The 16,244-nt window shown below is 42.4% G+C and overlaps 1 protein-coding gene across 3 annotated transcripts in view; it reads left to right on the top strand.

Moving 5' to 3' along the window:
• The window catches only part of LOC137415611 (enhancer of polycomb homolog 1), a 102,049-nt gene that overhangs the window by 77,949 nt on the left and 7,856 nt on the right, over positions 1-16,244 (top strand). For all 3 annotated transcript variants that reach the window (XR_010982108.2, XM_068101216.2, XM_078782389.1), the window contains exons 6-14: positions 369-507; positions 968-1,174; positions 1,529-1,615; positions 1,884-2,086; positions 8,358-8,518; positions 8,723-8,896; positions 9,006-9,103; positions 11,793-11,943; positions 14,953-15,397. Coding sequence is in view for 2 of the 3 variants with exons in the window: in XM_068101216.2 (XP_067957317.2) it covers positions 369-507; positions 968-1,174; positions 1,529-1,615; positions 1,884-2,086; positions 8,358-8,518; positions 8,723-8,896; positions 9,006-9,103; positions 11,793-11,943; positions 14,953-15,397 (1,665 nt within the window). In the remaining variant the exon portion in view is untranslated. The remainder of the gene's footprint in view (positions 1-368; positions 508-967; positions 1,175-1,528; positions 1,616-1,883; positions 2,087-8,357; positions 8,519-8,722; positions 8,897-9,005; positions 9,104-11,792; positions 11,944-14,952; positions 15,398-16,244) is intronic.

Below are 16,244 nucleotides of genomic sequence, written 5' to 3'. Positions count from 1 at the left end.
ATTTTCTGGAAAAAATGGTGCATTATTTGAAAAAAGTGTAAGGGTGCCGCCAACATTTTTGGTGACGACTGTGTGTGTGTGTGTGTGTGTGTGTGTGTGTGTGTGTGTGTGTGTGTGTGTGTGTGTGTGTGTGTGTGTGTGTGTGTGTGTGTGTGTGTGTGTGTGTGTGTGTGTGTGTATATAAAAATAAGAGATGATTATGGCTGCTTATTGCTGGAGAACGACTTGTTTCGTCGTGTGCAACACTTTGATAAAACTGATCTGCAACATCTTGTTGCGACTTAACACGATTGCAAGGGCTTGTCTTGAAAAGGCGAGTTCCTCGCACATTCGAGCATTGTTGTAGCCGTGTCGTGTGGCATGCGCAGGCACACCATGGGCGATTATGATGGCGAAGCTTTCAAGGAAGTCCTTGCCAACACTCCTGCACCGAAATCCCTCTACCCCAGCCCTCTACCTCTGTTCAACGGCTGCCAGTACAGACACCTGGATGCTCTTTCTGGCAGGGTGAGAAGGCCCCCTCATTATTTCCTCCTTCCAATGACAAAGACTCACATCATAAATCTAGGTTTTTGTTTTTCTTGTCAACTTATTCTGCTAATGGGAGCTTGTACATTTGGTGCATGTACTGTGGCGTGTACATTAATTACTTGGGCATTTGGAAACGATTGACAAATGGATACAGCATGTGGGGTTTGTGGGTGTAAGTACAGAGGGATGCAGAGATGGATGCCCAGGAAGTAAGGAATACATTTTCCAATGAAGCACTTAGGAATCCCAATGTAGTGTTTGTGTGTGTGCGACTGTGCGTGCACGTGCGTGCGGTTGTGATGTAATCGCTTGAACAGCAAACATGAATGCATGAGGTTTTGTGTTCCATTTTTCAGATTTTAAAATATCATTCTTTCTTTGTTGTTGCTTATTTTTCCTGATCGGGGGGTTTTCTTGTGCTTTTCTGTGATTTCAGATCGATTCTGGCAAGCGGCCTCGTGCTGAAGGCATGAGGCCGAAACGCAAGTACGAAAAGCGGAAACACAAAGCTTCACTAGTGGCCGGGCAGGGTGTGGCAGGTGGAGGCCGGGTCCGCAGCTTTGGTCCAGGAACCCATGGTTGCATCTTGCGGGACCCCAACCAATACGATTTCCCGAGCTCTGAAGATGACTTTTTTCCTCAGGTAACCACGCCATCTTTCAAGTCCAAATGGTTCGAGTCTGTCATGGTAACATTTAAGGATTTCCAGGAAAAAATGTTTTGCATGCATTGCATTGACGATGTTGGGGTTGTATTTTGGACTATAAAGATGAGGCCTGGATCACTACACAGGACTGCCTCGTGCATTCTGGTCTAAGAGTGAGGAAAAAAACCTCATTTATTTACAGTTGATTTCATGAATAATTACTGATGTAAAAGGGCAGGGACTCTCTGGTAAAGCATGTGCTCCGTTGCTGGTTTTGGCTGGTAACGAGAGATGGGCCTACTGAAATGGCTTTCCTCACTCGGTCTTTTTGATAGAGCTTGTCTTGTATAGGCAAGTGCTTCTACCTCGGAAGCGGAGGACGAGGCCGAAGATGGATCCTACACCTTCCGAAGAGCTCCCGGCTGCCTCTACTGTCTGGTCAGTAGTTGATTACGTAATGTACCCAAAATTTGCAGCGCGCTTCTCGTAGCCTCGGGATGCCTAACCCCATGGCCATGTTTATTTTATCCACTCATAATGCCACAAGACTAAATGTTAGCTCTAACCAAGGTCTCGTTACAAGCATTGGTCGCTGTAAGAAACGTACTTTGTAATAGACGTTGGGCGGCAACACCATATACATGCCATGGAAGTCATGCATATAATTATCCGTAGGGAAGGAGCATTGAACTTGTGCTCTGTGCAGCCTCGGTTGTGTCGAGGACACGAGGAGTGTGGGGAGAGGAGTGAATCGGCGTACCGGTGGTCTGTGGCGGAGACGAACGTCGTGCCGATGACCGCAGACGACCCTTGCTCTCCAGGTTCGCGCTTCCCGTTCCAAATGCTATCACTGCGCACACCCCGTCGCATGTTGGGCTTGGCACGGCGCAGGATCGGCCGAGGAGGAAGGTAAGGCGGTAGTCTCACCATTATTGTTTGCACTCGTGAGTTTTTGAATTATGCTTTGAACTGCCTTGTGGAGGAAGCTGATTTTTGGACGTTTTTTTATTATTATTTCCTGAATGAACGAATGCTTTACTGCGGATGGGGTAAAGCCACTTTCAAGCCACCATGTAGAATGCAGACATGAGAAAATCCCACAGACTATCCATGGGGAGGAATCCTGTGATCTGGGTGCCCGAAGGACATCAATTTGCAGAATTCCTCGGTCGACTTTCAGTTTGTGTGAAACGTTTTGTCGTCCGGTTGGTCAATCGACAGCACAGACGTATCACGGTGCCCTTCTTTCCTCAAAATGTTCCTGTTGGTTCAGGTGCATATAAGTAAGCAAGCAATGGTGACCCAAATAACTTGGTAGATGTTTCAATTTTTTTTTGAAAAGTGTTGTATGGGATTTGTAATGTTAAACATTCGAACCGTCTCCCTGCCGTTTGTCCCGACGAGAACACCGAGCCTCGATGAATGCTTTTCTTTTTAACTGGTTCGCACAAGTCCAGGTGAGCAATGCGAGCTCCAATTTTACGCTTTCCCCAAACTCTCATGTACGCACGACTACGAGACGACCAAACGACGGTTGCACATCTGTACTCGTTTGCCTCTTTCTTCAGCCAACAAGGACGGAGTGTGTTCCATGTCCCATTTCTTGTAACGTCGTTAAACTCGTAGCCTTTGCACTCTGAATACACAGCTCTGGAATTCCTGCTTGTAGTTGTCTAAAGAAACGAAAGCACTGCTGCTGCACCACCGTTGCATAATTGAACTCTGCTGCAATTAATGTACGAGTACTATTCATCTTACCTTGGTTTCTGCACTCAACCCTGCAATGCGGTGAACCCTGTTCATTAAACTCTCAACAGTATGTACTATTTGCATCGTAATTCTATCCCAAGATCTATACGATGCATCTGCCTCATCACAATTACCACTATGATCCAGCGTGATGCTAGAGTTGTTGGACTCGCTTCAATGTCGAGGTTCGAGGCTCGTGTAAGAGCTAACACATTAAACACGAAAACGTGCACGGACACATAAACATACAATAAAGGGAGTGGGAGACCAGAGGGTGGGAGAGGAAAACATACAAGCACAACAACAGTAGAGAACAGGGACGTCGGTAGATCTGTGGAAGGGAGAGGGCTGGGAAAGGGAGTGTGGGTGTGGGGGGGGGGGGGGGGTGGAGGAGGAGGGGTACACTGTATAAAACAAATGGACACCACGAGGAATTTCAGAAAAGAAGTTGGAAATTGTAAAGAGGTGGATTTGGGGTGTATTAACTGGGGTAGAAAAGATCAAGGTTTTGGATGGGGGAAAATAAGAGATGGTGGTGAACAGCTGTTTTAAAGACCTGGAGGGAGGAGAGGGATTGAAGAGTGTGGGAGTGTGTTCCAGAGGTGGGAGAAAAGAGGAATGAAAGACTGAAGGTGAATAGAGAGTCTTGATTTTGGCAATTTCACCAGAAGAGGTTTTCTGGCAGATCGTGTGCGTCCTGAAGGAATATTTGGGGGACAGAGCACAGGCAGAGCAGGGGGAGCTCGGCCAGAGAGGATTCAGTAGAAGACAGAAAGACCACCAACCTGCCTGCGGTGAGAGAGAGAGGCCCTCAGAATCAGCTTCATCGCGGGAGATTCCAATGATTCTGAAAGCTTTCTTGCAAACAAACATCACACACTTTTCTTACTCATTTTCACTCCTCACCTTTACATTCTCTTCTTTTTATTACTCTTCCTCACAATTCTCACAATTATCCTCACAATTATCAATGCGGTGATTTTATTTAAGGCCAAGCCTCGATGAGGACTATATAGTCCGTTACTGAAGCCTTCAACATGAAAAAAAATGGCATGCAGAGATTATAGTTTGTGCATCGTACCCACGCACACATCAAGCGGTAGATCCTGAACGTTTGTACACCGCTCCTTTCCGATTCCATCTCCAGGCGCTGCACGACGTCATTACTTACTGGGCACCGAAGAGGGCCGGGCAATGACACACGCTGAAAGGGAGTACTCAGTTTTCACTCCGGTTTCTTGTTTGTTTGTCCGGGCGATATCTCAGCCATCCTTTGAGCTAGGAAGCTGAAATTTCGGCACAAAAGTGAGCAAGTCCTTTGGCAAAAACTTTATTTTTTGATCAACCAATTAATTATTATCGATTTATTAAGTACTTATTTATTTCCTTTCTCATCTGGGCAAAATCTCAGGCACCTTTTGAGTTAAAAAAAACCAAAAAAAACCCCCACCTTTAGAGGCCATTTTTCCCCGCAAAGCGGGGGTTGGCCTTTTTCGGGAACCGTGGTTGTTGTTGTTTTTCGGTCCCCTTTTTGAAGCAATGTTTTACGGCCGGATGCCCTTCCTGACGCCAACCCTTTTTGCCGCCTTTAACGACAAACAGGGAATTACCAGTGAACTGGTACTCAATTAGCCGACCTCGGAAGGATGACAGGCTGAGTCAACCCCCCTGGCGTTAATTCAGCGATCGACCGGGATTCGAACCCAGGATCCTAGGATCCTAAGCCGGCACCCTAGCCGCTAGCCCAACACCAGGGTTTTGAGTTAGGAAGCTGATATTTGGGCACCACAATGACCAAGTGATTTGGCTATAAAGGATATTTTGGATTTACTAATTAATCAATTAATTGTTTGATTAATGACAATTCTTTTAAAAAGTTACAGATTGGGATGAAATGGTGGTGGTTTAGTTATTCTTTAGCCAATTGATTAATAATTTAATTATTTTACGATTATTATTTATTTATTTTCGTTATTATTCGCTTATTTATTTTCTTTCTCATCTGGGCAATATCTCAGGAACCTTTTGAGCTCGGAAGCTAATATTTGAACACGATAGTGACCAAGTGATGTGGCTATCTATAAAGGATATTTTGGATATATTCATGAGTCAATTAATCTATGAATTATTTAATTTTTGATTAATTAATTATTTAATTCGTTTTCAAAAAGTTACAGATTCGGATGAAACACTGGTGGTTTAGGTATGCTGTTAGCCTAATGATTATCACCTGGTGTTGGCCTAATGGTTAGGGTGGCGGGCTTTGGATCCTGAGGTCCTGAGTTAGAAACCCGTTGAATTAACACCAGGTGGGGTTGACTCAGCCTGTTCCTCCTGCCGAGGTCGGCAAAATGAGCACCAGATAATTGACCGCTGAATATAGAGAATCAGCGGGAGACGCGCCCACAGACAAATGATGCAACCAGCAGCCGGGTGGCTGCACACCATACACACAGCCAATTGATTAAGAAATTATTATTTTACGATTATTATATATTTATTTTAATTTCACAATTAATCAATGAATTATTGTAAACCTCTCCCTCCCAATACAGTCTCCATGTGCCGCACTGGAGGATATTTATTTATTTGGCATGGGGGTGGTGTACTTTGTATCTGTACTTGTATTTTTCTTTTTCAATCGGACATTTCGTAAAGCTTACCAGTCGAGCTCGCCTTGACGTATTAGCTACATTTGGTAAACCACTTTATTCGCCTGGAGTTTGGTGAGCGCACAATGCATTCATTGCCTGGCAATGATGTCGCATCGTTTGGTTGTCGATTCTTCCTTTTCGATCATCGTCCCATTTTCTTGGGATGTGTCGAATGGATAAATGACAGTTGCAAAGTCGGGTAATTGCATTTGCATGTGTGCCACGGGTGCCAGGTATATTGCAGGTTGCACAAGAAATGTGAATTAATTGGATTTTTAGTTATGGATGAAAAGGCTATCGTGAAGAGATACAGGTAGACATTTTTTGGCTATTGTACCATGATGATGACCAATTGGACAAATGAAAGTAGGTAGTTAAATGTAAATCGTTTTATTCACAAAGTGGGGTGGCCTGACATGTGAGCCCAGAGGTACGCACACTCGCCTCTAGGCTGTCTATCCTGGGTTTGAATCCCGACCCAGCTATAAACTGTCATCCTGGTGTTTCAGAGGCAGGGTGGCAACCCACTATGATTATAACCCTTCCAATCCAAGATTATAACCGTGATCGAGAAGCGGCTTCAGCAGAACCGGTACTCCATATAGTGCATGGTGCTTGGCATAGTTGGGTGTTGGCAAGTTTTCATGAACTGGCCAGGCCTAATGTTTGACTGAAGGTGGCAGGGATTTGAATCCATCAATGTGTGTGCCATCCCTCGAATGGACGTTAAACAGGTGTCCCGTCTACCAACAATCATTGGTGGACGTGAAGATCCCATGGTGTTCTTCATGAAGATTAGGCGAGTTATCACCGGCTCCCTGGCCGAATTAGAAATGTGTGTATACATTGCCCTCCATAAGTATTGGAATAGTGATGTCAAATTTGTTATTATTGCTATATACTCAATAAATTTGGATTTGAGATCAAAAGATTAATATGAGACAAGAGTACAGAAAGTCGGCTTTTATTTCTTGAATTTCTGCACATGTACGTTTCACCATTATAGAACATTATAACTTAGTGCATTCAGAAAGTATTCAGACCCCTTCACTTTTTTCACATTTTGTTATGTTGCAGCCTTTTGCTGAAATCGTTTAAATTCTTTTTTTCCCTCATCAATCTACACTCAATACCCCATAATGACAAAGAGAAAACAGGATTTTAGAAAGTTTTACAAATTTATTAAAAAGAAAAAACTGAAATATCACATTTACATAAGTATTCAGACCCTTTGCTATGACACTTGAAATTTAGCTCAGGTGCCTCCAATTTCTCTTGATCATCTTTGAGATGTTTCTACACCTTGATTGGAGTCCACCTGTGGTAAATTCAATTGATTGCACATGATTTGGAAAGGCACACACCTGTCTATATAAGGTGTCACAGCTGACAATGCATATCAGAGCAAAAACCAAGCCATGAGGTCGAAGGAACTGCTGCATAGCTCAGACAGGATTGTGTTGAGGCACAGATCTGGGCTTTATGGCAGAGTGGCCAGACGGAAGCCAAACAGTTCAATCTTGGTTTCATCAGACCACAGAATCTTGTTTCTCACAGTCTGAGAGTCCTTTAGGTGCTTTTTTGCAAACTCCAAGCGGGCTTTCATGAGTCTTTCACTGACGAGAGGCTTCCGTCTGGCCACTCTGCCATAAAGCCCAGATCGGTGGAGTTTGCACTGATGGTTGTCCTTCTGGAAGTTTCTCCCATCTCCATGCAGGATCTCTGGAGCTCAGCCAGAGTGACCATCGGGTTCTTGGTCACCTCTCGTACCAAGGCCCTTGTCCTCCGATTGCTCAGTTTGGCCGGGCGGCCAGCTTTAGGAAGAGTCCTGGTTGTTCCAAACTTCTTCCATTTAAGAATTATGGATGCCACTCAGCTCTTGGGAACCTTCAATGCAGCAGAAATCTTTTTGTAGGCTTCCCCAGATCTGTGCCTCCACACAATCCTGTCTCTGAGCTCTGCAGGCAGTTCCTTCGACCTCATGGCTTGGTTTTTGCTCTGATATGCATTGTCAGCTGTGAGACCTTATATAGACAGGTGTGTGCCTTTCCAAATCATGTGCAATCAATTGAATTTACCACAGGTGGACTCCAATCAAGGTGTAGAAACATCTCAAAGATGATCAAGAGAAATGGGAGGCACCTGAGCTAAATTTCAAGTGTCATGGCAAATGGTCTGAATACTTATGTCAATGTGATATTTCAGTTTTTTCTTTTTAATAAATTTGTAAAACTTTCTAAAATCCTGTTTTCTCTTTGTCATTATGGGGTATTGAGTGTAGATTGATGAGGGAAAAAATGAATTTAAACGATTTCAGCATAAGGCTGCAATATAACAAAATGTGAAAAAGTGAAGGGGTCTGAATACTTTCTGAATGCACTGTATATTTAGTACCTCCATTTCAGGTAAGCACAAGCATTGGACTCACAAACTCACACCTTCACAAGGAGAGGGTTCCATTGTTAGCAGCACGTGAGTGGAGGAAGTCGGAAATCCAGGAATGAAGGCGGTCTTGTACACTAAACTGTCGAATGCCCGAGATATGACCTGGGAGACAGCCATGATGGAAAGAATCTGACTCCCTGCCAATGCATATTCATGTTCTACTTCCTATTCCCCAGCCCCTTTAATGCACCTCTGACCCACAACCCACCCCAATCCCCAACCTGTCCCCTCCAAAAAAGAAAATGCTCATGAACCTTTGTAAATATTGTTCATTGCATTAATTAAATATTTGTGCAGGAAAAACAAGAAAAAAAAAAAATTCTCTCCAACAGAGTCTTGCTTGACCGGCTGTCTACGCCACATGACCAGCTTCTTCAGCGGCTCCAACCAGAACAACTCTCTTCAAAGCATGAGGTCCCGATGAGTCCCAAATGCTCCGATTCCTCGTGTCACAAAGATTTCAACCTTGGCACTGCCCAGCCTAAGAGCAAAGGTAAACTAGATGCAGTGCCATTGTTTTAGGAAAAGTGAGAATCACTCCGACAGATAACGATCAATAAAGGGCGACACTGCTCTATTTTTATGATAATCTGAGGAAAGATACAAATCTTGTGCATAGCGATGACTAAGAAAAACTGCGTGTTTGTTCATCTACTCATCAGTGAAGTAAAGGTACTTTTTTGTGGTCCCGTTTTAGGACAGTTGTCGTACCTGGAGCTCTTGGCTGGGGTCCGTTCCCATCGATGGCGACACTTTCGCCCGAGATCGCCAAATTTCCAGTCCGCGCAACATTTGTCCATGCTCACTCCAGCAGAGGCAGCGGGGCATACGACAGTACTCGGAGGGAGCACACGGCAACATTGCAAGTCTGGTAAGCCTCCCGTCGATCAGCACGCAATTTCGCCTTCACTTTTACAACATGTCACTTTACATATACCTTACCCTGTTGGTTTTGAGTTTGTTTTTCTTCCTGCTTTGAGGTTTCACTTTGGAGAACTATCAAAATCACCTAGTTCAACTTCAGAAGCAACAGGAAGAAGCCCTCCAATCAGCTGTCAGCAACCAGGGCTCCATCCAGGTGAGTTTGTCTTCCACAGAGTGTGTATAGAACGTGATGCAGGTCAAAAGGCAAATGACTGAAGGCTTAAATAATGGTCATTTATATAATATATATATATATACACACACACACACACACACACAAACACACATACATACACACACGAGCGAGCAGGACTGCAGGGTGGTGGGGGAGGAGGGGAGGGAGGAGTGGGAGGGGTGAGGTCCACTACATTAGAGTATTGCTCAGTGTTGCACAGGTAAACTAGAACGCCACTCAATAGAGCGCATACTCCCGCCGTGGGTCAAGTTGGAATAATACGTTTTGGGTTTTTCCCCCAAAACAATAAATGAAAAAGAAAGTCGGTTAAAAAAAAAAGAAAACTGTTAGAGAATTAATTTTTAAAAAAAACATTTTTTTTTTTTTTTTGTATACTGAACCGAGGCTCGTAAAGAGCTAACATTTATTTCACAAACAAATCAACCAGACAAACAAAATATACAAAACAAAATATTTTGATATATCTCGGGATTAGAGGAGAAAAACATCATTTAAGAATAAAAACTTTAATGCAGTAAAACAGACAACCTGGTCATGAACAATATAAGTTAATATAACATAATGGCTCATATTTAATAACACTTCACAATGTTTAATAGTACTATATAATGTACTTAACTGTATTTAATGAAGATTGAGTACTATAATTCAGCTCAGCTTTTAATTGTGAAATGGGCCCAGCCCGGCCGAAGCGGCCTCGCCACTTTTCCTATAACCTTCCCATGGCCCTTCCCGACATTTTTGGTTATTTTTGAATGAATTTACTACCATAATTCAGCTTTTACTCGTGGCCGTAGAAGATTGACTACTATAATTCAGCTCAGCTTTTAATTGTGAAATGGGCCCAGCCCAGCCGAGGTGGGCCTCGACCGGCCTCGCCACCTAGCCTAAAACCGCCCCGGGGCCCGTCCCGACATTTTTGTATTGGAGGTTTCCTCCTATCTTTCACCGTTCAGGAGATTAGCTTGTGCAGACAAACAAACAAAAACTTTTTATATAAATATAGAGAAGAAGAAGATAATGTTAAATAATTTAAAAAATGAGCCCTATGGTAAAAAAAATTCCTGGATCCGGAATAATATGCTGAGCTTCACCAAAAACTAATCAATTCTTCCTCATCCCAAGGGCAATCATCCCACCAACTTTCATCCAAATCCGTTCAGAACTTTTCCAGATATCTTGTGAACGAACGAACGCACGCACACACACACACGCATTACTCCCTGGCGTGAGTAAAAAGGTGTACCCGTGCAGGTAAAAAAGGAAATTGTAATACCCTCTGCCACAATCACCAGGTGGCGCTACACGGTATACATTTACATAGAGAATTTGCGCCCCTCTCCTGGTCCCCCACACCCCCGAATGAGGCCACGGCCACATAGGCAATGTTACCCCCCAGACAAAGTTGTATTTGTATTTGTACCCAGAGTAAAGTATAAAAGCGTTTATAGCTGGAGTACCCGGCGTTGCTCAAGCGAAAAAGAAACATTGACATATTTGAAATGAGGGCAAATATAATGGAAAATAAATTACATCCAAATCAGAATCCATCACCAATGTCATTTCATCATTTCACCTTTTCGTTGAATATATGTTGATGAATGTACCGTTGATCACATTTAAGTTCAGTATGATGACGTTCAGGCAGAAGAAGCCTTTCCACCAACTTCGACCACTTCCGGAATAGTTTTATTATTTGTGTTCAAATGTCTGGTGATTGTTTTGTATTTATTTATGCGATTGTGTACTTGTAGATCACTGTCATTAATCAAAAAGGTTCAGGCACTACAGAGCGATTTTTTTTTTTAATCCCAAAAAACGAAAAACTTTTTTTTTTCAAAAAATATATCTTTTTTCGCCTAAACACTCCCAGGCACTCACTGATGAACCTCTGAAACTGACGAAGATCCGTTCAGCCATCTCTGAGAAAAATGGCAGCACAGACACACACAGACCAACGGCTTTTATATTGTATGTGTATATGTATATATATATATATATATATGCCGCTCTTCATCTCAGGAAACGTCAAATCCTGAAGATCGTGGTTTGCAGTTTATAATTAAACTAGAACTGACACTTTGTAACTGCTGGCAGTGATGACTGCGTACCACAAGATGCTCCGCTTTGATACAACCCCACTTTCATCGGACATGTGTGACACATGATATCCTCTTTATAAAACTGAATTCAGTATTGGACTTGAATTTTTTTTTTTTTTAATGAGGGGTCTTTATGGATTTTTGGGTTCTCAGGGTCATTTGGGTCCTCTGGCTCTTGGGTCCTCGGGGTCTTTTGGGTCTTCGGGGACCTCTGGATTTTCGGGGTATTTTGAGGTCTTGGTGGACTTAAAGGTTCTTTAAAGGTCTAATGGGTCTCAGCAGTCCAAAGGGTCGAAAGGTACGTACATTCCGATAGTATGTAATTAACAGACTGCCACTGCCACCCATTTGGCAGGCCCTTTCATGACTTGCTTTTAAGCTGCGCTTTTACGAAGCTGCTATTTTAGGCTAATAAGCTACTGGTGCCAGGTTACGTTGAGTTAGACTGAAGTGACATCGAAAGACTTGTTTATTCTACTGCTAATTGCTTTATGTAAATACCACAAGTCCAGCTGCATCATGGTGATGTTTTGTATGCGATGCAGCTATCGCGGATTTTGGACCCAGCCAGCGTGCAGTTTGCCGTCTCAGCTGTGCTGGGCGGCGTGGAGACTGTTGGTGAGCGCCTGGGCAAGGCGCAGCAGCCAAAAGACTGTGAAGCATCAGTGCCAGTTAACGGGGCGTTGCCGACGCATGGTGAGCATTTCTCCTTCGACCACAGTATTCATGCTATTATACTACTGACACAAGTTACCGGTTTTCCTGACCTTTAAGACATATTATACTTTGACGGGAACAGAGTTATATTGACCGTAATACTGGCATAAGGAACTGAGGGTCAATGTTCATGATGCATCAACCTGGATCACTTGGTGAGGTAGTGCAAATTGATGACAAATTCTTTGATAATTTTCAATACGATTGCTCCCTTATTTAATTGTTTTTATATATATATATATATACAGGATCGAGGCTCGTGAAAGAGCTAACATTTATCACATTAAAAAATCACACACAAAACATATAAGGGTAGCGGTAGACAAGATGGGGAGAGAAGGGGAAGCACAAACACAACATTTGAGGATTATTTATTTTGAGCATTTTTTATTTATTTATTTTAATTAGATTATTTATTTTGAGCTAACATTTGTCAATATTGGCTAGTGTGTGTGCATGGTGCACAAACTAATTGAAGGCTGCAAAAACAACCTGATCAGTGACATTAATGGGGGTTAGGAAGGGCTTTAATTCTTTTTTATTACTATTCGTGTTTCGAAGACCATAATTTTACATCATGAACATTAGGATATCCTACAAGTCAATAAGGAATACAAGGAGAAAGACGTATCCATCCGCACATCCTTATTCAGTCTAATCTGCCCGTTCACTCCTTGCCTGTTCCCGAGCTCCATTGTCTGTGTTGACCTCGCACCACCCGTTTGATTTTCTTCCACAAAACTCAATTGTGCATCCATCCAACAGTTAAAATATAAATATTTTCAGTTCGTGATACTTTCACACACGCTTAGTGTATTTAAGTGTGGTGTTTACCATAAAATGTCAGACCAAAGCTTTTCCCCTTGTGGTTTAATGCTGAGGCATGGTGGACAGTCATGCAACAGAAATAAATAAATAAATAATATTTAATAGTAAATATGATTACTCTTACTTTTAACAGCTCTAATTATTCCCACCTTTTTGAGGGGTTAGCAGGAAAAGTTTTTGGCAAAAGTCTTTCACGAACCAACTGGCCAGGCCTAATGTTTGACTGGAGGTGGCAGGGATTTGGAATTTGTTCAGTGTCGGCAATAACTCACTTTTCACGAAAGATACTGGGATCTTTAACATTTATTAACTTGTATCGGCAGATGTGACGTCCAGTTTAACGTCCATCCAAAGGACGACACACATTGCCTCGCCCTGCATGAGAAACACCAGGAAGGCACTTTATAGCTGGGTAGACACCAGGAAGGCAGTTTACAACCCATGTTAGACAACCAAGAAGTGAGAGTGTGTACCTCTAGGCTATCCTACCAGCCCTTTTTAGGTCATCTCATCTCGATTCTTGAAGAGATTGATATAAAATGGGTCGTGAGGTCCCGATGTCTCAATTTGTGATGTCCGGATGTCTGTTATCTTTTTGCTAGTTTTGCTACTCCTCCTTTATCACCCAACTGATTGTTCTGAAACTTGACACATGAATGCAAAACAGTAGCCTGCATAATCGCTCAGACTTCAATTTTTCATTTCAGGTCATGGGGGATACCAGTGGGGAAGAGGGGGGGAGGACTTTGGATCCTACTCATCCCTTATTTACCATCTGATTGCTCTGAAACCCGATAGTCCTTCCACTCGACTCGATGGTCCGCAGGATCACTCGGTCTTAGATTTTTTTTGGTTTTGTATCAGGGGGCCTCCCAGGAGATCTTGATCTCTTCCTGGGGCTTCCACACAAATCAAATGTCAGAACTATACACTGAAGAGATGACCATCAGCCCACTCGGGGCTGTTTAATAAACAGTGAGGGTGTTTGATCTTTTTACCTCCGCCAGTGAAGGTGGACGGAGGTTATTTGGCCCATCATATTTTCCAGGAATTAAGACATAAAATAAAGCATTTGTGTCAAGATTGATGAATGTACTATGAAGAACGTATATTGCTGATGAACGCTAGTGTCGATCCGCTTTGGCTGACAGGTAGAACAATGGATATATTGAACAGGACGTTGATCGAGGTATGCTAACCGCTGTGGAAAGCAAGGAAAATTTGACGTTTTGGGCATTAACCCTCTGTGTGAAGCTCTTTTTCTCTGACAAAGGATTAATGCCTGAAACGTCAACTTCTCCTCGCTTCCCACGGTGGTTAGTATACCTTGATCAATGTCTTGTACATTTGTCTGTTGTGAAGAAATGTATGGTGCTTCGAAATTTGATTGTATCGTTTATAATCGGTCGTGATTTTGGCAGAAATCTCACTCAGGAGAGTTTCACCACACTATTAAAATTAGCATTGTGTATGTAATTTTGCACAATAACATAAAACTAATAGAAAACTATTTTGGAGAGTTCTTATAAATTAATAGTTCTTGGATTGTCACTGTTGATAAATACATATTTTTTGAAAATATGAAAATCTTTAAAATAACCAGCAATCTTGATTAACTTTGCAGTCACGACAAAGAGAATATAGTGTTACTACAATACTTGTCGTGCAACAATTATGAAATAATACATCGCTTCTCAGAGTTATGAATAATACACTGCTGTGAAGGCCTCGCTTAGTGCTCGACAGAGAACCAGTCCCGTCGCTCCGCTGACGGCTTACGAGGGCTGGACGCCAATGCAATGTGGCTTCCATAGAGGCCTAGTCTAGCACAAGACGTAATGCCTTAATGACGTCCCTGATGTAACCCGTAGTGACGTCACATCAAAGAGCATGACAGAGGGATGGACGGAAATCAGCTACTTACTTTAATATCGACATTTTAGTGCTTGTGCTACTCCACGGATTAGTGTGAACTCGTTCCACATGTAAACTGAACCAGGTGTGGAATGCTCTTCATGAAATGAGCCAGGTAGGTTTTTATTTTCCCTCTCCATTTTTTGAATTCTGATTTCGGAACTTAATTTATTGGCCTGATATGCTACATTTTTGTTTCCTTCAGTGCTTTTTTAAAAATCGTTTACAACTAACCTATTATTCCAGGCACTTATAAAGTAGCTGCTGGTTCAGTGCGATCCTCGGGTGCTGTGATCGAGCTCCTTGGCCACCGGCACCCTGGCAACACAACCATACCCTCAACCACCATTGTACAGCCCGGTCAACCTTACACATTGGACTCCCGGGGCAAGCCCACACACCTCAATGGAGTTCAGGGCATGGCCCTCTCTTCAGGAAGTTCCCTCACACCACTCCTGCTGAACACGCGGACACTAAATCCCCATGTTCCCCCGGTGAGAACCCAACTCACCCTGCCCAGTGTTGTGGGTGCTCCGCCGAGTTCCGTCATCTCGCCGGCTGTCCTGCCCGTTCCATCTGCAGTCGTGGCTTCCCTTGCACAGTCAGGGCTGAAATTGACGGGAGCTGCAAGCAGCCTCGAAAGAGTAGCCGTTGTCCCGAGGGAATTGGCTATGGACAGCCTACCTTCCAGGTGAGCTTGCTTTCACATCGATTGGGATTAGGTTTTGTTGCTTACATTTGTAACGGATGGTGATCAAAGTATCTGTACATTTATCTTTCCTTACCAACTATCAGTCTATCATCACAAACTCCACTGCTATAGGCCAATACTTGCTTTGCTGGATGATTGGCACAGAGAGTTTTCATTTTGAGAACAATCAGCAGTTGATTATCATTCCTGAGCTCAGAAGCCTAGATATTTTACCAGACGTAGTGGATGAAAAAAAAATCAATCGACGGATGCGACTGGAACAATTCACATTGTAGTGATTGAATAGCTTCTTTTTTTTTTTGTCAAAAAAAACGTCTTCAGTTGTAAGCTCTGCCAAATCAGTACCTCTGCTTACATTGATTGGATCATTATACTTTGATCCTGATCTATAATCCGCAGTGTTTTTGCAGCTTTCCCATGAGCGAATCTGACTGTTTTCCTGTTGCCATCGTCATTATTGTTATCAGAATTGTTTAAGATTAGTTTTGATTCGTCATTGGCAAAGCAAAATGCTCACTTTCAATTACATATATATATATATATATATATATATATATATATATATACACATACACACATATATATATATATATATATATATATATATATACACATACACACATATATATATATATATATATATATATATATATATATATATATATATATATATATATATATATATATACACATATATATATATATATATATATATACACACATATATATACAGTCACGTGAAAAAGTAAGTACACCCCATGTAAAGTTTTGACGTTTTCAACATATTTCAACATACAGCTATTTGATCTTCATTTAAACAATATTG

This window comes from Myxine glutinosa, chromosome 7 (genome assembly GCF_964187855.1).
Source record: "Myxine glutinosa chromosome 7, kmMyxGlut1.1, whole genome shotgun sequence".
Taxonomy (NCBI): domain Eukaryota; kingdom Metazoa; phylum Chordata; class Myxini; order Myxiniformes; family Myxinidae; genus Myxine; species Myxine glutinosa.
Note: the sequence above shows the minus strand (reverse complement) of the source record. Positions and strands in the feature narration are given on the sequence as shown.